The sequence below is a fragment of the Ixodes scapularis genome, unplaced genomic scaffold (assembly GCF_016920785.2).
Source record: "Ixodes scapularis isolate PalLabHiFi unplaced genomic scaffold, ASM1692078v2 PGA_scaffold7__128_contigs__length_106722199, whole genome shotgun sequence".
Taxonomy (NCBI): Eukaryota; Metazoa; Arthropoda; class Arachnida; order Ixodida; family Ixodidae; genus Ixodes; species Ixodes scapularis.
This window is the reverse complement of record NW_024609882.1, coordinates 22126114-22149447: the sequence shown is the minus strand read 5'-3', so window position 1 is coordinate 22149447 and position 23334 is coordinate 22126114. Positions and strand designations below refer to the sequence as shown.

General features: G+C 44.9%; 1 protein-coding gene across 1 annotated transcript; it reads right to left on the bottom strand.

The window, feature by feature from the left end:
* Nucleotides 1-45: 45 nt before the first annotated feature.
* Nucleotides 46-23287, bottom strand: LOC8052115 (twinkle protein, mitochondrial). The gene is made up of 15 exons (XM_029973605.4): nt 23137-23287; nt 21986-22165; nt 17267-17530; nt 13880-13967; nt 13566-13707; nt 10704-10858; nt 9916-10072; nt 8297-8418; nt 7622-7798; nt 4846-4972; nt 4328-4401; nt 4102-4216; nt 2497-2688; nt 1095-1223; nt 46-519 (listed from the first exon to the last, which is right to left on the bottom strand). The coding sequence occupies exons 2-15, from the start codon at nt 22122-22124 to the stop codon at nt 358-360; spliced, it is 2043 nt and encodes a 680-aa protein (XP_029829465.2). The 5' UTR covers nt 22125-22165; nt 23137-23287; the 3' UTR covers nt 46-357.
* Between the last annotated feature and the right edge of the window lie 47 nt (nt 23288-23334).

Here is a 23334-nt window from a genome sequence, read left to right as displayed (position 1 = left end):
GCCTTGCTTCACCTCTGGGCACTTCGTGATCAAGCAGACAACACAACCATTCACTGCATCGTTTTATTTTAAATTCTGCTCTCTGACCAACCAAAAGTAAGAAGACTTAAAAAGTGTCCTATAAAAGGTCGACACTAAAATAAGTGGCAGTAGCCTTCGCGAGTGAGCTTCATAGAACTGAAGCCCGGATCAACAAGGGTGTAAGGTAGTCGCAATTACGAGAAAGACTTTATACAACGCATCAACTGTCCTGCAGGTAAGCCCGCCAACGCTCACCGTCCAACATCACTCGTTCTATAAACATTGCTATCTAAACTATTTGAAATATGTGATAATGTACACAGTCTCACAGACAGTTCAGACGCGCGGTGGAGTCTGCTCTGCACTAGACGAGGCACTTCCTTGTCCCTTCTCTTGAGCCTTCTTGCTTGGTTGCCTCTTTCCCGAAAACGTAAGGTTCTCCTTGTTGAACTCGAGGGGCACGACTCCGATGTCGCCATCAAATCGGTTCTTCGTTACCTACGAAAGAAAACCGAAATGAAGCTTTCAGTTGGACCTAAAGTTTGAACACTGCAAATGGATTGGCGTCGCTTCGCTGCAAACATCACCCATCTTGGACACTCCGTCAGAATGATACGCAATGCGACACGTGGCGAAGGAATTGCGAATGTCTAGGGGACTTCTTCATCCGTGCACCTCTTCATGGGGGCATTGCATCATTTTCTCTGAAATGCCACGGTGCGCACGATCTGGCTGTGAAGTGCCTCCAGGCCTACTTGATTACTCTAAAATATGCCGGTCCTACGCTACTACGCAGCCCCCTCTTCTACGCAGTAGGGGAGAGAGTGGAGTGTAAGGTCGCCGATTACCATCCTCCTACCCCCCTCCCTTTCCTCACGGCACTACGCCACTAGTCACGCAGGCTTTGACGCCAAACCAAAAGCTGCGCTTTGTTGCCGACGCACTCCCCCACGACCTCAATACAGTGCGGCCAACGCCAACACAAGCGAGCTCCCCACATAAGGCTATGGCTTTAATACAATATATTCCTTCAACTCGAGAGACAAAAGCAACAAAGACGTAGAAGCTCCCACCTGAAGGTGCTTACGGCCTCGAGATGAGCTCAGGCGTCCGTCTTGCAGGATCAGCACGTTGTCCGCTTCCTGACTGGCCTTGGCTCCCCCAAAGATGGAGTGGTTGCTCAGTTCTTCGGAATCCCGTTCCTGCAACGACGCGGGCCAAGGACGGGAATCGAGCGTTACAAGGCTGCCGTGAAACTCGATCCTGACCTTGATAAAAAGTATAGCGAACCCCCAGCCTTGAGAGTACTTGATGCCCGATCGATTATGTGCTACGATAGTCACGGACAGGATTAGAATGGCAGAAAGGTCCTTCAGTGAGCCTCAGGCGTGCGTGTGCAACCAAAACACTGTGGAAGGCAACGATCGCACGCTGGAGGCCGGGCAACTAAGAAAGGTGCCCTGCCGTTCCCATTCTGTCAGTGACAATAGTGCATAGCTGCGGCCGGGTTGGTATAGAAGTATTCATTTTGGTGCACGGGAACGTACCGTCGGCACCAACACGCAATTTTTAAGGGCGAATTTTGAGCACCAGAGCTGCCCTTCTGCTCAAGTTCAAGGCTCGCACATTCACGTTTTGACACACTGGCATTTGTAATGGCGACCTTCTGTTCGCGCAAAAACAATGGAGAAAAAATAAAACAAAAACATTTTGAATTGTTTCGCATGTTGCGCAGACAAATACACTCGAGAGTGATTACTAAAACGGGTTTCGCACAAACTCGCAAATTTTTTTTACCTCTTAAAGTCTGAATACGTTGCTTTATTGTCTAGCAGTTCAAAGGAACGCTCCAAAGTTGAAATGTCGATGCCTGTGAGCTAAAGGGAAACTGCACTCCCAAAAAAGGCACTTTATAAACTGCCCGCCAACAATGGTGTTACCCCCGTGACGTCACACCTTGGTTCCTGTGATCGCCATGCGCAGCTGAAGATCAAGTAATAATACAGTATAATGCGAAAGCATTAACTGTCTCATGGAGCGAGCTGACGTCAAGCGCAAAACTGGCAGATAGTTTCCTTCGGCTCCATTGGCTGGCACTCGTCGACAGGGCTTCCATTAGCCGCTGCGCTCGTCAGTTTCCACGACCGCTCACCCCATGGCACTGCGTGCCTATCAGCGCGGAGCATCCTAGGTCACCAGGGGAGTGCCGACCGGCGCCGAAAAGTATGCAGCAGACAAAAAAGGGAGCGGACGAGCGGCTTGCATGCTTTCGCGTTCACAACTTATAAGGAATCCTTAAGTGTACCTCAAACTTTTTCTTCTTTCGCGATTATGCAGCACAATCGCAGTACTTTGGGAGAGGGTGGCATATTTTCTTTCCTTCGCGAAGATAAACATAAAAAAAAAAAAAAACTGCTGAAATCGCTGCTATCCGCATGCAAACGAGGTGGCAAACGACGGTGGCGCTCCAGTCACCTTGCGTGGGTGCATGACGAGAGTGACGTGGCAGTTGTGCTGGGTGGCGAAGCGGCGGAAGGCCCCCACCAGGAGGTCCTGCTTCCAGAAGCGATCCACCCGAGAGCTGTCTTCCCCGACGCCCATCATGAACTGGACATTGTCCACCACCACGTGCTGGATGTCGTGCACGTACACCGCGTGCGACATTGCCTGCAACGGGACAACGCGCAGTCGGTCAGTCTGAAGGCCAGTTCACGCACTCGTCTCAGTGTTGACATGACGCAGTCAGTGCTGCGTTGCTGCTAGTGTCGGCACTCAGGTAGCGCTGCATTGTGTGTATAGCCAAGGAAAGGAGGGGTCACGTGCGTTGGAGCACCGATACGACACTGACATGCCACAAAGTCAGTGCTTTGTCCATAGTGCTTAGTTAGGCACTGCGGTGTATGTGTGAACAGGCCTTAAGGGCCCACTCGCATGGCAGCAATCGACTATGTTACATCGAGATATGACTGCAAGTTATCAGATTGCTGGACTTATAGCTTTTATGGCTACGGGTTCAACCGCTGATTGTGTTGGTGAAATTAGAGCAAAGACAAGGGAGGAAAAATGTAGAGACAGGATAGAGCACTAACTTACAACTGGCATTTAATACTGTGAGGGTGCTCTATCCTGTCTCTACTTTCTTCCTCCCTTGTCTTCGCGCCAATTTTACCAAGATGTATAGCCAACTATCCCACCAGATGATTTTAACACCGAATGTGTGACTGTTATGAGATATAACAAAATGAAATAAAGTGAATGAATGAATGGAACGTCCATGCTTTGTATACGTGTGGGCGTTGTAAGCTTTCGAAAGATGTGGTGGGGAGGACAGGAGGGGGAAGATTGCTTTCTAGAAACACCCAAAACGTCTACGTATGGAGAGGCTTATAAGTCCTAATGGCCAGTCTTCCTACTGTGTTCTATGACAGTCGTACACTTACACACAGGACTACAACATGGCCAACTGGCAAGCCACTGCTTACACGGCATGCAGAGAAACATTAATATATTTAAGAATATGTAGGAGTGACAAGAATGCAACATTTATTTTAAACCCATACAAACACATTGGCTTTACACCGAATTTCACTGTTGGAGTAAATTGTCTTGAAACCTGCAAAGAACTGGCAAACAAATCTAAGCTGTACTTTAGCGTCCAAACCGCACACTAAACAGCAAATTATGTTTGGCTGGCTTGCCGATTTTATTTCTCCGAAGTTCGAGTTATCGTGGGCGTGTTAGATGAAGGTACACTGCACTGCAACAGGTGCGAAATGTATAGTTCTGGTGCACTGTAGGATACTTTTAGTACATCCTTTGAGATGGGCACCACATGCAAATCGAATAAAGCCAGAGGCTTCACCCTAGTGTAGGGACACCAATAAATCAGACGCATCTCGTGTCAATCAACAAAGCCAATCGAAAGACCTAGGCACAACGGCTGGATCAGGTGCAGCCCTAAAAATGTTGAGATTATTTGTATTAAATAGAGGTGCACTGTTCTGTGAAGTGGCATGGACTCAAAAAGAAATGTAAGATGCCGGACCTTTGTGCGTATGAAGAGATTGGGGGTCCACTCACGTCCAAGACGTTCCGAATCGACTGTTCACCGTGGAACGTCATGAAGTAGAGCGGCAGCAGTTCAAACTTGTCAGCCCAGAAGTCAAACTCGTCTAGGTGCTTCTCCAGCGAAATGCTGCAAACGGGACAGGAGATGAAGCCATGATCCCAAAACACGTAATCCCTCCCCCCTCCCTCTCCCCCTCCCCCTCCCCCCCTCCCCCCCCAAAAAAAACACAAAACTTACAGCGAGAACTGGGTGAGCATGATCTTGGCCAAGCGCTCGTTCTGTATCTCAAAACTTCCCCAGAGCGTGTTCACCTGAAAACAATGGTTTGTATGTATTGAAAATGAAAAAAGTTGTTCACAATTTCCATTAACTTTGCCTGTTCAGAAGCTATACGTAATGCAGTAAAACCTACATCCCACAAAAACCTACAAACCTAAAGCAGGAAATTTTAGGAAAGTTTGATATTCCGGTACAGTAAATAAAAAGGAGAAAACAATAAACAAAAAACTAGGGCTAAAAATAATTTTAGTAGCTGTGTTTCAGACGTCTTTTGTTTGTCCCCTCTTTGTAGCCTCTGTCTTGGGTTTTAGAAAGTGTTTAACTTTAACCAGCTTGCCTGTCTTATTACGTTATCTTCAAACTAGGGAAGTTTAGGGAGACCTGATACTCAGGCATGCAAGTAGAAAGGAATGGAAGCAGCAGCCAGAAAACTAGGGAAGTGGAGAGAAACTGGATATTTCAGCGCTGCGACTTACCCCCTGCACACACAGATCTAGGGAGTACTCGCACATGAAGGTAGTCTTTCCCGACCCCGTGGGCCCGGTGAAGACGGTCAGCTCGCCCCTCCGAAACCCCTTCAGGAGTCGCCCTAGACTGGGAAACCTGCAAATGTGCACAGCCAAGAACCTCAGCCCTGGAATCTTGGGTCAGAACACACGAGCCACCGTGGGTGACCAGAAATCGGAGAAATCTCCCAGCTTCCACTCGTGAGGACATAATAGCGGCATTCTCTTAAAACCAATCTTAAACATTGATGCACTACCTTGGTTTTCTGCAAGACAGACAATCCTTTCGGCACTTTCCTTTCCCAAACTGTGAGGGTAGCATGAATGGAGAGGACGAAAAGGTCTGGCTTAACACCTCACCAGTAACGAAGTCACAGTGTTGAATTTTCTACGTTGCCTGTCAGATGACAGCATGGGGCACAGGTTGGAAAGAGTGCTGCGTCAACGTCCGGCTCAAACTCGTGTTCTCACCGAATGAGCATTGGTCCCAGTTGAACATTGACGCAGCACTCGTGGACAATCTCCGCGCCGAGCTGGCGTTCGGTACAAGACGTAGAAAACGAAGCACTATGGTCTTGCCACCAAGGAAGTGCTCAGCCCGTTCAGAGGGAAGGGGGCAACATTCTTGGGAGAGGAAGGGTGAGGGGGGGAAGGGGGGAGAGGAGGAAACTCCACTTCCTGTCTTAGCTGATGCTGTAGGATCTGGTAGTACCGACATGTCTCGTCAATGTGGAGACCTCCGTTCCCCCAATAATTGTCCGAAATGTATTCCGTGCATTAAGCCTTACGAAGCAGAAATGCACATAGCACCCTCTGCAGCAGCCAAAAGTTCATTATGGAGCAGCAAGAAGTACTTTTGGAGCACAAGCACACACTTCATTTTACAACGAAAGCCTTACTTGTCCCATTATGCGAAAAAGCGGCGGCGTTGTCCCCGAAAGATGGTCACACCGAAACGTCGTCAAGCACAAGCCTCAGAAATAAAACACAAAGAAAAGCACAGCAACGTAGATGCCTTGTCACGGAAGCCTGTGGGGGGCACTCAGGGTCAAAGCGGACACGCCTCACAAATATAACAGAAAGAAAAGCACAGCAATGCGGATGCTTCGTCACGGGAACCGTCGTGAAACCGGCGGGGTTCACCACGCCTGCGCAGTGTGGGAGAGCGATGTCGCCGCCGGAGCGCCGTGTGAAAAAGGAAGACGTGGTGCGCCACTTGTAGGAATGCGCTGTGAGCATTCATACACGTAAGCAGTTTTTTTTTTTCATATTTTTTTAAATTCATATTACAGTATATACTGTATGTTAAGATTCGTGTGTTGGCCTATCCAACTAAAAACGTGCATGCTTTGCCTTCACATTTTAGTGCAACAGCAGGTTTCATTTCCTCAAACACAGAACTAGCCGTTTAGTCCCGCATAAAAGCACTAGGCATGGCAACAATACAGTACGCTGATTGATGAAGGACAGTACAGACTGCTCTGAATGCTCATTTTAGGTATGAAATAAGATGTAAACCAAACAGCATATAAAACTAAAAAGAAAAGAAGAAGCCTTTTAATTTAAATAATAAAAAAACTTTTGTAATTAAATTATGAAAATCAATGACATTTTGTATGTAGAACCTCATAATAACAAAGATTGGCATGTGAACGATAAGTATGCCTTCTTAAAAAAATCCAGCCAAAGTCGGTAAGGTTATTCCCAAACGTCCTTCAGCTAAATTAGTTTTAATTTATTAAATTGACCATACCTCAAATGGATAAAAGATACATAGAGGTAACAATTAAACGATGGAGTTCAAATAAGTATAAACCTATAGAGCAGTTCATATAAATTTTCTCGCGAGTACCTTCGCTAAATCCTGAATTTGAAAAAGATATTGCCAGAATACCGCAGTCTATCAAAAATAATAGCCACAGTTTAGTTCAGAAATCTTCACTGCAACAGAGAGCTGTTACATGAACACTCACAAAGTTCCTTTTTTTAATATACCCGATGCTTGAGTGTTTAACGTCCTGCTCTGGGGGGATGCTTTTCCTTTAGCACTCGGATGCACTGCGGCGAAGCAAGATAAGCAAAATTGCAATGCTTACTTTCCGGTCGCCGCTCCACTGCAATGCACAAAAGCGCGTTGAGAAGCGCACTCAACAAAGCCAACTTACACGCCAGAGCAAACTAGGAACCTCAGAGATATTGCGAAAATTCAGAGCACTGTCAGTGTTTGACACTGACAGAGATAATAAATAGGATAGTACATTATTAGCGGCTAAAATCTAAAGTTCTGAAAATTCGCACAAGCCTACCACAATGATCCAGACATGTAGTGTGCACAATTTTGGAGCAAGTTCCTCACATTTGGTCTAAATGTAGCAGGATGTAGCAGGGTAATCCCTTTGGCACAGTTCGGTGAAAATGGTGCAGCAATCACATCACTGGTGGGTAGATGTGAAGCTAGATGCCTTTGCCTCCACTGCACTCTTCGAATGCAGCGTTCGCGTTTGAACGCGTCCGAACAGTGAGTAGAAACAGAAACGGCTAGCTTTGCATCTATACACTAATTGTTCCAAACAGAGCTTAGCACTCTGACATTCCTTGCCGCATGCTCTCATCTCCTCTCTCTTAATTTCTACCCGTAACAGCAGAGAGGTGTACCCACATTTACAAGACGTGACCGTACTAGTGCTATAGTTCAATTTCTTCAGCAGACGGCCGGGGGTAGTTTCCGTCAACGAGTTCTACGCACCTGGTCCACCGAACACCTGCCGAGGCCTCCACGTTGTGGAGCATGTCGGCCACTCCGGCCCTCAGGCTGTGGAAGGTCGTTATGGCCTTGTGGCTGACCGGCTGAGCCGCCCTGACTATGGACAGCAGCGATGTCTTCGACGTCTGGAGCGTCGCCAGGGGATAGCCGTCCTTGGGCCTGCAATCGAGCCGCCGGCGTTGAGTCGCCTCAACTACGGCACTTGGAACGCGTCCTCGACAGTCGTGTTTACCGCCCTGTCCCGCCTGCGCATCGGAAGTGGTTCCGAAGGGGTAACGGAGGATTGCGTCGTACGGGTCGGCGCAGCAAACTGTCGAATGGGGAGGTCTTGGCGGTTGGTTGTAGAAATGCGGACAGAAAAGGAGAGCGGACTCAAGGGTTGCTGCCGTTATGGCGTCCTAACTCGCATCTGCTTTGGTTTCCATCGACCACCTGGCTGCAGAGTGAGCCACTGAAGAACAGGCGTCTGTTGCACCCGCCTCCACTGCTGCAACGCCGCCAGGACCACGCCCGGCGACAGCGCAATACTTCTACGATGTTGTTGGGCGGGAAACGAGGGATCACTTTTGAGGACGCAGTAAACGCACCGGTCAGAGACGTGCTCCATGTACCCTGCTGTCGAGGGGAATGAAAGCGACGGTCGCTTTGGGAGGTTACCTGATGTAGTGACATCTCTTTTCACCCAGCTTGCGCGAAAACATCTTCACCGACTCCCAGTCGTGGAGTTTGTTGCCGAACCAGACGGTGATCTTGTGGAACTGCTCGAACAGTGGCAAGACCTGCGGAAAGGTGACGGCAGAGAGTGTGACTGGAATGAGTGACGGTGGTGGGTAAACCAACGGTGTTGCCGCGATAGAAATATGATTACTGCAGAGTCCCGCACAAGCGCCCGCCCCCCGAGAGATCGCCCATCCCACGTTTTGGGCCGAACGTCCGTGACAAAAAATTCAGAAGCGTCGCTTACCTCCCAATTTCCGCTGGATGTCGATACCGCGATGTGCGACAGGAATCGCACCAACTGCGTGATCAGCGATTTCGGTACTTGTAACGAGCATGTCCGCTGTGTGTTCCCTCGTGTTTATCGCGCTGTGACATGCGAATTTGCTGTGTCTGCAATTTGCAGTCTCCGTTTCCATGACGTGAAAGTTTGTAACTCGTTCCCGTGTTTCTTTTTTGTCCACGATTTGTGTGCGTGATATTGATTCCCGTGATACATTAGTTTGTAGCGGTCTTCCGTGTTTATCGCACAGTAAAAAGCGAATCAACGGTATCTGTTCTCGTGACGCACGAGTTCGTAGCGGGTTCCCACGCTTCTGTTCGCGATTTGCACACAATATCAGTTCCCGTGACACCCCAGTCTGTAGTGGGTTTTCGTGCGTTTATCGCGCTGTGAAGTGCGGATGTGCTGAGTCTGTGTTCTGCGGTATTCGTCCCCGTGACAGGGAAGCTCGTAGCGAATTCCTGCGTACTTATCGTACCGTGGAACGCAAATTTTCTGTGTTCGCGATCTGTGGTATCAGTTCCCATTTCACGTAACTGTAATAACGGCTCCCCTGCTATTACAACGCTTATTATTGATTTTTGATACAATCTTGCTTAGCATCCCCAAACATTGCCCACCCCATATTTTTCACCATTTATCTTTTCGTTTTTAATGGGAGTTATTCACAACATTACGGTAGACATAATAAGTTTGGATGAATGACATTCTTCTTTTTTTACATGAGGTGAGATTGGGATTTTGTCATATTGGACATGCCCCAAAAAATGTTGTAAATGCTCGCCTCTAAAAAAACGAAAAACACTTTAATAGTACGATTGACGACATATCATGTTACAAACATGATAAGCTGCTCGTAGTGGAAAGATAGAAACAGTAATTTCGTTTGGAGATTTAAAAGTGAACTCTCAGTTTGAAGCCCACAAAACAGTGCCACAAACACGTGATTCAGACCTTTGTCACATGGAAGGAGCCTGCAATAATACAGCCCTGCTGATTGAACCAGCATTGCATGCCTCCAGAACTACTTTTTTTTTTTGTAGTTTTTTTTTTTTTTTGGTATGCTATTTTGTTTTGTAGAAGCATTGGATATACATACAACAAGTAGTGGGGAATTCAAGCTACTTTAAAATTACCACGTGAACATAGGAAATAAATTCCAAATCTTCCAAGTTCCAGATCGGTGCCGGCGAGGATTGCTGAAAATCCATATTTCTAGCCAAGACTGAAACTCCGGCTGGAAATTTTAATTTTTATAATGAAGATGAGAACCGACCTCCAGTGGCAGGTGGGATGTCCCAGAAAGCAGGGACAGGGCGGGCAGGTTGGTCTCCTGGAACACGGCCAGCGCGTCTCCTTCCGAGCCCGTCAGTACAACCTCCTGGTGGTGCTTCTTCACCTTCTGCCAGCCAAAAAGGCCCACAACATTCGGCCTAGAATGGAAAGCAAAGGGTAATAAGCCCCACAACCCCCCAAAAAATGTATCTCCACAACACTGTCCTGGTCAAGTTTCGAATTCGCCTGACAAAAAAAAAAACAATATATGTACAAATATTTCACTCGTCTGTTTAAAATGTGGATTAAAAAAAGCTAACGCAATATCTTTCAACTGTTTTCCTGCATGCTCAAAGAACACCTTGTTACATATGTATTTCTGCTTCAAACAAAGTGAAAAACCAAAACCTGGTTCTTTTAGATGTAAAACAGAATGGTACTCGCACCCCCCTTCCCATATGAAAAGGTAGTTTCCCGAATTCCAAACAAGTACCTAATACTATTTCTTTACCCGATTTGATGAGTTCTACATTCAATCCCCAGAAAGATTCAGACAGGAGAGATCACATCAAAACACTAACATAAAATAACCAATACGCCATGACTACTCGAAGGTATAGTACTACAAATGAAATCTTCTGTTGAAGCAGAACTATGTGCCTCCATTTGAAGTTGCGGCATTAAATGCACTCCTAAGTAACTCCCTGACAATGTCTTTGAAAGCTTTAGCCTGAAAACTGTGTTCCTACATGTATATACCTAAAAGAAAAATCTTTTGAAATACGTTACCTCGGTAAAACATTGGAATCGAGCCGACCTTCGGTTACTGCAAGACACTTTAAGGCAACCAGCTTCTTAGCTGGACCGTGGATGGGAAAGAGGATCTTGGACCTGTCTTTTGCCAACCGCACGTCCATCAGCTTCATCGTCAGAGGTTCGATTTTCTGGCAAGAAAAGACACGCATTGGAAACCCCCATTCGTCGAGCTGAGGTAAGGAGCTGCAAGCAGGACACGAAATGACTCCTTCCTACAAATGAACATTTCAGTCCATATGTGCATCTGCATAAATAATGTACATAACATGGCTATCTAACTGGTGAAATTTAGTGCCCGTCGATTCCCTTTTAAAGGGAAGCTGAAGAGGTTCTTGATTTCGAACAAACAGTAAAAGATGTAATGCAGTTTTATTTCGAACCTATTAGTAGGAGCGTTGTAATAGTCAATTAACATTTTGACATAGAACTGCCCGTTGCGGCGTGCCGACGGTAGGAAAGTGTGAGAGGGGAGAGAAAAAAAAGCCAAAGAGACGTCATCAGCAAGGTCAGATGACCCTTGCTCGCTACTAAGCTGGCTCAGATATGCTGTCAATGACGTCGCGACACTCTGGACAGGTAACAGGCGGCGGGGAGGATAGCCGCATGCCCGGCAGCAATTGCTGCACGTATCTTTCAAAATAAATGTGGTTTACATTTACTTCTGCCCAAGATATAAGTGCGATAACTAAATTCACGGGACAGAAAGCTCTAGAAGTCCGCTCCTAACTCAGATTTCTTGAAAAGTGCTTCGGCTTCAAAGAGAAAACCCTGGCATCACAAAATAAAAATATACATATTTTTTTGTCTATAAGTAGGGTTCTGCGTTTTCGGTTTCTATTTTTTCAAAATTCGGCGTACTTTTTTCGGTGTTTATTTTAAAATTCAATTTTCGGTTTTTTTCGGCGTATATTTATGCCTGCAAAAATTTATCGGCTTTTTTCGGTGAATATAAAATAAACACCAACGGACTCCGGATCAGATGATCCTTGTACGTAGCTCTGATATTTGTGATCACTCAAAGAATAACGGCACAGACACATTGAAAAATAAATGGACATGTCATTTGGCAAATGTGTGCAACTGTAAAAGAAACAAGAAAAAAAACGCAGAAGTACAAACAAGTCAGATATGAAGCTTATGTCCCAAAAACATGGTACCTCACCTTCTGTACATCAGGAATACGTGATCTCATTATAGTACACACAAACATGTACTTTCCCAGGTTCTCTTTCTTGATCCACACTATTTCTTTCCTGTTAATATATGACCCTGAGCTTCGAGAACGCCGTGTCAGCGCTAACATTGGAAGCTGGCAGGCTGAGGAGATGACGCGCTGCCTGAGCCAAAATCGCCGACGTTTTGAAGCACAACACAACATGCAGAGCTTGCATCCAGTCAGTCTTCCTCACAACGAGTTTGAAAACACGCTCCCCACGGCTCTGCCGTACGACTGGACGGTCAAAGTGACCTTTTCTGGTTAAAACTGAATTTTAAAAAATGGATTCGACGAAATTTTATCGGTTTTTATCGGTTTAAATCGAAACTGCCGAACCTAAAAACTGACCTTTTCCGGTTAAAACCGAATTTCCGAAAATGGATTCGGCGTACTTTTATCGGTTTTTATCGGTTTAAACCGAAAACTCCGAACCCTATCTATAAGTAACGAACAAAATAACGAACGAACAAGTACTATACCCAGGAAGTATATATTTTTATAGTAGGGTACATCGATACAAAGTTTCACGTGCAGACTGTTTGCAAACACATTTCGAAAAGCTTTTCATGTTTTCTCAGAATTATATATTTTCATCACAACACAAACTTTTGCCCACGGTATCTTTTGTTCTAAAATTTTGATCCGAATACGTTTTTCAGGGTTTAATATATTTTATAAACCAGAGAGTGCAACCAGACTAACTTGTTTGGAAAATGTCAACTGAAAAATTTTCTAACTGGCAGACTATGACTAATTTCTAATTATCAGTGAAAAATTTGCAATTTATGATAACTTCTTTTAGAATGATGGTAAAATTAAAAGAATGATTTCGTTGCACTTCCTGTGTTTGTGGAACATGCTGATACACTTTTTGCCATATTTTCTTATGGGGACATTTTAAAAAAAAGGGCAAGCAGAAACATTTGTGATAAAGTTGAGGTTTTTAAAAACCCTATAATAGAAAAAAAAAGATGAACGTATGTTTGCACTTAGCACAAAAACTTAGAGCAGAGGTGAAAATGTAAAACAGATTGGATCAGAAATCAAAAAAAAAAAAGGTATGTTAGACCAGAGTCTCCCCTCAAATAAAATGCGAAAAAGCGCCAATGTCGTGTTTGCGTTAACCAGTGTCACACAGTACACTTAAAAAATGCACAAAAGTGGAACGCTCAGGAAACTGCAAACTTCAGGTATGATTGCAAAGTCGTATCTCGCACCCTTAGCAAGTTGTTCTGATGTCCACAGAAATTATGCCAATTTGAGGAGAAGACAAAACGTTGCCAAGCTAAAACACGCTTTAGCTAAAAGTTCTTTTCCACTGGACACGGTGTTCGTGAAAGTAAACCTCTTATTTTGGCGTTGAGAATCAAACAGGTATTTTTTCGAAGTGTAGAAATATTACGTTCGATAAAAATAAACCTGCTATAATTGCTTTTATAAGAAATTAGTAAAGAAAAACCAATCATGACTGCGATTTCCCAAACCCTTAAAAACAATTTTTGAACAAATTTTGTGTGTTCCCTTGAACAGTGGGCTCGAATAAGGCCAGACAAAACATAAAAGTAAGTAGGAAGCAAAAAAGGATTTCGCATTGAGAAGAGATAAACGCGCTCACTTACCCGCAAACCGAACCTGTGAACGAGTTGCTCGAACTCTGGCCGCTCGACGTCGACAAGGGCAGTGGAAGACGCATAGTGAGCCTGGAGATCCTCAGCTTCCTGGGGGGTCAAAAAGACGCCCGATCCTGAAGCTAGGCTGTCCCTGAAAGGCGCAGAAAAAAAACACATGTAATCGACACACCTGCACGAGCCGTTTCATCGTCAAGGTTCCATTCTTGCCCAAGCAACAGGGAAAAAGCCGGCTATAGCTTTCTAGGGGTATGCTGCCAAATTATAGTGGATTGTGCTAACGCTCTGATCTGATCTGAACTCACCTGTTTTTTGCGGTACCCTCGACAGAGAGGTAGTCCTGCAAGGTCTGCCAGCTCGTGACTACTTGGCAGCCATAGCAGGTAAACAAACCTGTAAAAAAAAGGAGAAAAAAAGAGAACAAAAAAATTTGCCACTGAGGTGTAGTCATAGAACATTCAGACAGCTTTGTGCCACTTTTGAATCCGTAATACCTAGATCCAATATTCATAATGCAGCTAAAAAATTTTGCAGGAAAAAGAGATGCAGAAGGCAGCTTGAGTACCGCAAGTTTTATTTGACTAAAATACACAGTGTGGCTAGATTTATTCCAAGTGAGTACAGGCAAGAAGCCTCGAAGCAAAAAAAAAACAAAAAACAGATTGAATATCTTGGCATCGGGTTTGGACGACGGTGGTAGTTCCAAAGTATTCCGAACACTGTGAAGACTCTGGTAAGGAGCTGCACACACACACCGTCGTCGGGCCCCGACGTTGAGGAAAGACAGTACCCAGCACTAGTTCCGGCACATGTAACTTTATCTAAACTCTGCTTGAGTTCGCGACACAGACAACTGCTACGACTTTCTCCGTCCGAAAGCTTGCGATGGCTAACCACCCTTTTTTGCTGTCCCTCTTCTTGGTTCTCTTTTCTTCCCCTGGCCGCGAGGCGAGGATTCTTCGTAATCTGGCGCGAATGCCACGGTGGGACACACACACACGTGCCCGCACGCACAGCACCGAATGAGTCGGTAATATACTCCGTCACACTTGCCCACACAAAAAAGGAGTTTTCTCTTACACAAAATTCACCTGACAAAACTTAACGGGATGTTCATGTTCAGGTTCATAAAAACACTTAGTTTTCTGACCGTAATGAACTCACTATGGGATACCTATCGAAACACTGGGTAAAGTGCACAGAATACACCATCACGTGGTCGCTAAGAACAGTGAACAGACTGGGACAATACATTGAACCCAGAACAATAAGGAGCACACTAAGAAAGTTCCCGCAGACTACAGACCACCCGGTGGGCCCCGCAGGTTTCTCGTACGTGTGTCCATTAAGGTCGATCAACTGGTCCGTATTTTCTCAAAGCATAGCGTTGTTCCCCCACGGGGTTAACTAAGTATGAATTACATTGTGTCAGTTATTGGCTCAACAAAACAACTTGCAATATAAATATACTGTAATAAGGTGGTGAACAGAGCCAGTTGGTTGACCTGTAACATGATGGGGAAAACAGCTCAGAAAACGTGAACTATGAAGAAGGACACCGTGCTCTATGTAGTCCGCGTTTTCTGAGCTGTTTTCCCCATCATGTATATAAATAAACATTCTGCGAACACCGCATTCCACGGTAAGAACTTCCCACCTCTTGCTAGCACAGCGGCTCTCCTGAACCCTTCAAGTGCCTCGTCTCTTCTAGAAGCCTTCATTCAAATCCAAACATTAAAAAAAAAAAAAAAAGCCATATTTTTTTATTTTTACATTTTACATATGTATAATACAAAACTCAGAAATAAGGAAGCCTCTGGCGGGTGATGCACACAACTTTCTTTTACGCTGGTTTAATACCAGTTGTCCAAAAGGGATACAAATTACTTTTACATTGCATCTGTACCTCTAATAACATTGTTTACCTACCTGTAACAATGTTGTTTTCCTATCTGCAACATTGTTTACATACTTGTAACATTATTTTCGTACCTATAACATTGTTTTCATACCTATAACATTACTGTTCTCATACCTGTAACAATGTTGCTTTTGTACCTGCAACATTGTATTTATACTAAGAACGATACTGTTTTCATAACTGTAACAATGTTGCTTTCGTACCTGCAACATTGTATTTATGCCAGTAATGACACTGTTTTCATACCTGTAACAATGTTGCTTTCGTACCTTCAACATTGTATTTATGCCAGTAATGACACTGTTTTCATACCTGTAACAATGTTGCTTTTGTACCTGCAACATTGTATTTATGCCAGTAATGACACTGTTTTCATACCTGTAACAATGTTGCTTTCGTACCTTCAACATTGTATTTATGCCAGTAATGACACTGTTTTCATACCTGTAACAATGTTGCTTTCATACCTTCAACATTGTATTTATGCCAGTAATGACACTGTTTTCATACCTGTAACAATGTTGCTTTTGTACCTGCAACATTGTATTTATGCCAGTAATGACACTGTTCTCATACCTGTAACAATGTTACTTTTGTACCTGCAACATTGCATTTATACTAGTAACGACACTGTTTTCATACCTGTAACAATGTTGCTTTCGTACCTGCAACATTGTATTTAATTATTTTATTCTATTTATCAATACTGTCAGCCTTCTCTCGAAGGCTATTACAGGAGAGGGAGAAATAAAAGGGAAAAACATACAATCTTAACGTTTAACAGCAATAAGGACACACAAAATACTATTACATATTCAAATAACAACAATCAACCACAATTTCTTTTAATTTGAAAACAGCTCTTCCAAGGAAGACTCAAAATGAGATGCGCCTGTTAAATTTATGACACACTCCGGGAGACTATTCCATGCTTCAATTGTTTGCGCGAAAAAAGAGTATTTAAAGATGTCTATTCTACTACAATAAGGTTGGACCATTTACGTATGATTTAGTCTTCTTGATCGTTTATGCACTTCTTTCAAATACAATGCTGGGTCAATTTTTAATTCTTCGTTTTAGAGGGAAAAAAACAACTTTAACCTTGCAATCTTCCGTCTAGTTTCTAGTGGCTGCAAGCCGCACTCATGCAACATTCTAGTTACAGAGTCTGTAACTACTAGTAACGACACTGTTTTCATACCTGTAACAATGTTGCTTTCGTACCTGCAACATTGTATTTGTACTAGTAATGACACTGTTTACATACCTATAACAATGTTGCTTTTGTACCTGCAACATTGTATTTATACTAGTAATGACACTGTTTTCATACCTGCAACATTGTATTTATACTAGTAGCGACATTGTTTTCATACCTGTAACAATGTTGCTTTTGTACCTGCAACATTGTATTTATACTAGTAATGACACTGTTTACATATCTGTAATAATGTTGCTTTCGTACCTGCAACATCGTATTTATACTAGTAACGACATGTTTTCATACCTGTACCAATGTTGCTTTCGTACCTGCAACATTGTATTAATACTAGTAACGACATTGTTTTCATACCTGTAACAATGTTGCTTTTGTACCTGCAACATTGTATTTATACTAGAAATGCCACTGTTTACATACCTGTAACAATGTTGCTTTCGTACCTGCAACATTGTATTTATACTAGTAACGACACTGTTTTCAGACCTGTAACAATGTTGCTTTCGTACCTGCAACATTGTATTTATACTAGTAATGACACTGTTTTCATACCTGTAACAACGTTGATGAAGGCCATCTCCATCCCTGAATAAGTTCCACCTGGCACGTCTGAGCCCTGGCACTTGGGTTGGCACACTGGACATGGGATCTTGAGGCATGTGTAGCCTTCCTCGAACCCAATTGAGCTTTCCTTAAGGAACCTTTTGATTTTGGATACCGTGACTAAGGGTGCAGTGTCTGGGATACTGAGTGAGGTTGCCAGCCACCTCCTTTGCGAAACCCCTTTCATAGGTTCTGGAGCACATTCCTGGGCCCCTGCAAAAAAAAAAAGGTATAGACAGACAAATGATGTTATAGTCGGCTAACAATTGTAGAGTCTTATAGGTGAACGTGGCTTCAAAGAATGCCACTAATAACCAATTCCAATCCAAGGATGAACAGGAATTTCTAGAGCAGACCTAGCTATGGTCGGCGACGGGTTAAGAACAAAGCGGGAGCTTTGTCTTCACCATGAGTGCTTGTCGCTCTCCATCGTGCCTTAGCTGCACGCACTCACATGACACCAAATCGTTATTGAAGGTGGGAAGTTCGCACTGAAAACAGCTTCTAGTGCGTTCTCATCCTGGCCTCTCTGCATACGAGTTCCCATACTGTGCAACATTACAAGAACTCTTCGCACATAGTAATATATGTCTACCGACACGAGTAAACTATATTAACCATCATCTGCACGTGACAAGAAATGAAAAGCAAACAAATTTGTCTTTTGGGGGGATGGTGGTTCTCAAGTTGTCGTCCTGCCACATAGTTGTTTGCTGCTTACGTTTTGAGATTGTATTCTAGGTGGGTGCTTGCTGCCAGGGAAGCTCACTGTCAGAGTGGACCGGCAGTGGACAATGAGTAACGGTGGCAACAGAAGAGGCAACAGAATAAACCCCATAAGCCAGTGAAACATTTAGTCGGTGATAACGATCCTGGAGGCTGGTCACAAAAGTGTTGACAAAGAAGGCGAGCAGACGCAGGGACCGTTGTTGTCACTGCATACAAACTTTTGGCTGACTTGTTTTTCGTCAAATGGTCGGCTGCAGAGCAACCTCCAGCAGGATTGGCATCTGCCCTATTTACTTCCCCTGCTGCGCCGCCGCCGATTGTGACCTGCGACTAAATGTGTCGGTGGTGACGTCTGCAAGGCAGAAACCCAGAGACCAAAAAATAAGATGCATTCCAGGCACCAAACCTCCAATATACATCCAGCAAGCGAAGCAAAGTCATTAGTCCACTCCACAAACAAATTAAATAGATAGAAAACGTCATAGGAGCGTAAGTTCTTTTGCAAGATTGTCTCCTACCAACTCGAATCGGCTGGCGCTCCCTCGACGCGGCGTATGCCATCTGTTGGCAGAACCTTTCTCTACGCGTGCATCGTGTGCAAAGAGAGGCGACATGATTGCCCAGAACAGTTTTTTTTTCTTCCTTTTTAAACGAGGTAAGTTTATTTCTTGATTTTTTCACTGTAAACTTTCACAAAACACCTGCTTGCACCTCTGTAGTAAATCGCAGCGAGATATGTCGAGAAACCGATTTTTGCAATGTGCCTCGTTAGTTTGCATGCTGTAAAGCAATTCCTTAGCAACCATTCCTTTTTTTTTGCAGTTCTTTTTGCCAGGTTTTTTCTTTCTCCTTCGTTGAAATTCAGTTTCAAGAAGAGTAAAGCTATAAGCACCAGCTCGTGCAACTCAACCAAAAAGGGGTATACGCACGACGCGAAACTTATATAAAATGAATTTTTACAACGAATTTCTGAAGCGGCAGCGTAGCTTAGCGGAAAGGTGTCTGCTGCATACGCAGCGGACCCCAATTCAATCCACAACATAAGCTTACTTTTTTTTGTTGTTGTTGTTGTTGCGTATTTGGCAATATTTACGACATTTCTTTTTTTTTTTTTACAATTAACACTGAAAAAAAATTGATGTTGTCGACAAAACTTCGCTGAACTAAATGCTATATGGGACTCCCTTCCGGAGGTGCAATGGTAAACAGCGGGGCTTGGTTTGCTGGCTGGAAGCCGCGAAGCAGTATGTATGGGGGGCATACCTCGGCAAATTCATTCATGAACTCGCTCATTCACCTTCAATCACATTCACGGCATGAATCTGAATGGCTCTGAATGAATTCTTGAATTTGAAAAAAATCATGATGTGATGGTGAATGACTTCATGAATTTGAAAGAATTCGTGATGTGAGGGTGAATGACTTCGTGAATTTGAATGAATTCGTGATATGATGGCGAATGAATTCGTGAATTTGAATGAATTTGTGATGTGATGGTGAATGAAGTCGTGAAGTCGTGATGTGATGGTGAATGACTTCGTGAATTTGAATGAATTCATGATGTGATGGTGAATGAAGTCGTGATGTGATGGTGAATGACTTTGTGAATTTGAATGAATTCGTGATGTGATGTTGAATGAAGTCGTGATGTGATGGTGAATGACTTCGTGAATTTGAATGAATTCGTGATGAGATGTTGAATGAAGTCATGATCTGATGGTGAATGACTTTGTGAATTTGAATGAATTCGTGATATGATGGTGAATGAATTCGTGATGTGATGGTGAATGACTTCGTGAATTTGAATAAACTCATGATGTGTTGTGATTGTGAACGACTTCGTGAAGTGAATAGAATTCATTGTGATGTGAATGACTCAATGAATTCGTGATGTGATGGTGAATGGCTCGTGAACACGATGAATTTGTGATGTGCGTGGCTCGTGAACTTGATAAGTTCGTAATGGGAATTAATACCGTGAACCTAATTCTCGACGTGATAGTGAATACGGTTATGAGTTCAGAATAGGCGGAAAACATGCTACGCAGGTGCTTGCTTGCTTGCTTCACCTTCACCGCAAACCACAGGAACCCATTTGACCTTAGCAGTTTGGGCACCAGTCTCGCTGCGTAGCCGTGCGCGCCTCAGCGCGGTGGCCCTTTGTCGAGCAGTTTCGTAGTAACAGCTGTTTATAAGGGAAGTGCGGTGGCAGTGGCAATGAAGGGCAGGGGACGGGGGAGGGCAGTCGTTTTCTTTGGCACTTCATATTTAATTTTGCCGTTGTTCTGAGCGGTTCCTCGTGAATCAATTAAGCTCCTTGCCGACCTTGTCCTTCCGCGTCTCAGGGCATATGGTCCGGAATCCCTGAAGGCTCTCGCTGTGCCGTTTCGCTCGTGAGTCGTGCGTGGTACAGCCGCGCTGTCCGCGGGCACTAGTAGCAGCAGGCGCCGCTTCGTCTACGCGGCGCAGCCATATATCATTTCAAAAGAGACGAAGCCAAAGCCGACGTCACGAGCAGGCACATCAATCCGGCGCCGAGACCATATCACGTGACCTGCCGGTTCCGCGCGGTGGCGCACGGAGCACATTCACGTGACATGATCGCAGCGTGGCATTGGCTGGGTTGGCGCTCTATCAATGTGCTTTGCGTTTCGCGCACGCACTCGAAATACCCCACTTGCCCGGCAGAGTCAGGTCCTGGTTTCAACTGGCTGACACAAAAAGGCGCCACAGTCCTATTCCGCAAGAATTGCGAACTCGTGAAGGGCCACCAGCCGTGAAGTCGAATTTAGTCAGAATGAACCTGAATGACTTCGTGAATTATGCGGAATTCATGATGTGATGGTGAATTCCGGTGATTTCGTGTTGACCGTGATGATGAATAACTTCATGAAGTGATGGTGAATTCGGATGAATTCATGATGTGATGGTGAATTCCGATGAATTCGTGATGTGATGGTGAATTCCGATGAATTCATGATGTGATGGTGAATTCGAATGACTTCGTGAAGTGATGGTGAATTCGGATGAATTCATGAAGTAATGGTGAATTCCGATGAATTCGTGATGTGATGGTGAATTCAAATGAATTCATGATGTGATGGTGAATTCGAATGACTTCGTGAAGTGATGGTGAATTCGGATGAATTCATGAAGTGATGGTGAATCCGGATGAATTCTTGATGTGATGGTGAATCCCGATGAAATCACGATGGTGAATTCCGATGAATTCATGGTGATGGTGAATGACTTCGGGAATTGGTGACGTGATGGTGAATGACTCCGTGAATTCGGAGGAGGCGGTGATGTGATGGAGATGAATTCTTGGCGCGGTTGAACGCCGTGGTGTGAAAGGGATGAATTCTCGGCGGAGTTTGAAAGCCGTGATGTGAAGGGGATGAAGTTTTGGCGCGGCTGAACGCTGGGATGTGAAGGGCCGTGACTTTGGGAGGTCGGAGTACCTTGTGACGTGAATGCGAATGAATTGGGATACGTGATTTTGTTCGTGATGTGATGGTGAATGAAGGCGCTCTGAAATGCCGACCTATGATGGGGGGCCAAGTGGGTTAACAGTTTTGTGATGAGCAGCCGTAGACTGCTGCCGCAAAGCGGCATGAACACAGGTGGGTTAACATGCCCCCAGTGACACACGCGCCGTCCGAAAAGGGTGACCCAAATGGCAGGAGCTCTCCGCATCGTGCGTATAGTCATTTTCGGACAACGTGCACAAGCTTGTGCGTATAGCTTTACTCTTTTGAGTATGCTAACAGCTAGCTTCCTTTCCAATTTGTGTTTTCTGGGCACGAATAAAGCGTTCTAGCAGCCTTAGAGATCAAACTCTCAGCCTTTCTATTTCTCCAGCTGACCAGCACGAGCTCCCACAAGCAATGCGGTCATTGAGCACATCGTGCAAACCAACATGGTGTTTATTGAACTCACCTCGGATTTGTGTCATGAAATGATGGTATCGCATGTAAGACAGGCCGCTCCAGCCAGACGAAAATGAGGTGCCGTCCACCACTCCATTTTCAGGATACTTGGTCAGAAGGTAGGCGTACCTGAGGAACTTCGAGGCCATCGCTCGAAGAGTCCATGAAACTTGGTCTTGACCGTCAATACCTCCAAAAGCAAAATACACAAAGGTTCCGTTTACCACCCGCAAACGATCTGCCGCACTCTAAAGTGAGCTGACCGATTCACAACCCAAGATGCTGTTGCATACAAGGCATCAACGAAGTTGTAAACAAAAACAGAACTTTCCAAAACATAGTTTATAACCTATGCAAGCAAAACCAGCCAACCGATACATTTAACCGAAATTTACCGTTTTGATAGTATATCTAACTAACAATAATACTTTATTTGTACTCAGAGGAAGGGAGGGGAAGGGGGGGGGGGGGGGGGGGGTTACCCAGGCGTACAGGGCCGCAAAAGGCAATGCTGCCCATACCAGATAGGCGCTGCACAAAACCTGGGGCCCGTAAATATTCATATGCATCAACTAAATGGGGGGGAAAAAAAAAAAGACGGTGGGGGGGGGGGGGGGGGGATAGGAAGAGTCAGGCTAAACATCATCTCTCCCCTGACGGAAGGCGACCAAGGCCCCGGCCAGCCCGGACCAGCTTTGAGCCCGCCAGAGACAGTACTGTGTCCGGCCTCAACGTGCTGTCGAAGCAGGACACCACACAATTCCCAGCCGGCCTACCACCGAACACAACACCCACCAGCCCGAGACGCAGTCCGACAGGGGCGACAAGGGGCATAGGTAACCTCAAAGACTACCGCAAGCGCTGCGCAGCCTTCATGATCAGTTCATGATATTCAGGAGGAAATGTCACTGCGAGTTCGGAGGGCAGCTAACGCCATAAAGCGACAGCTCACGGCAGCCATAAAGACCCGTGCCTCTGTGTTCGGGTAAGGAGGGGCTAAAGGCAGCCACTGCGACTGTTTAAACGTTGAGCGCCCATTAGGATCTGATGCTCAGGTGCTTGGAGTTGGCATGGCAGGTGGATCGAGGCAGCCTGCAGCACCCTTGATGTAACCTAACGCGAGTCGAACAATGCCTCTCGCGTGCAGGGATGTTTACTCACCATCTCAAGTTTCTCGAAAGTATGCTCATCCTTTAATGTGCGTCGTCAAATGAATTCAGGCGTTTCATTTAGGTGCAAATCACACGTGCAAACCGTCTGTAAATAAAAATAGCGCGCGATGAAGCACGGGCAACCAGCAGCCATGTGCTTCCCAACGTTGCGAACATAAAATCCTGTTTTCCGCTAAAAATGATCAAA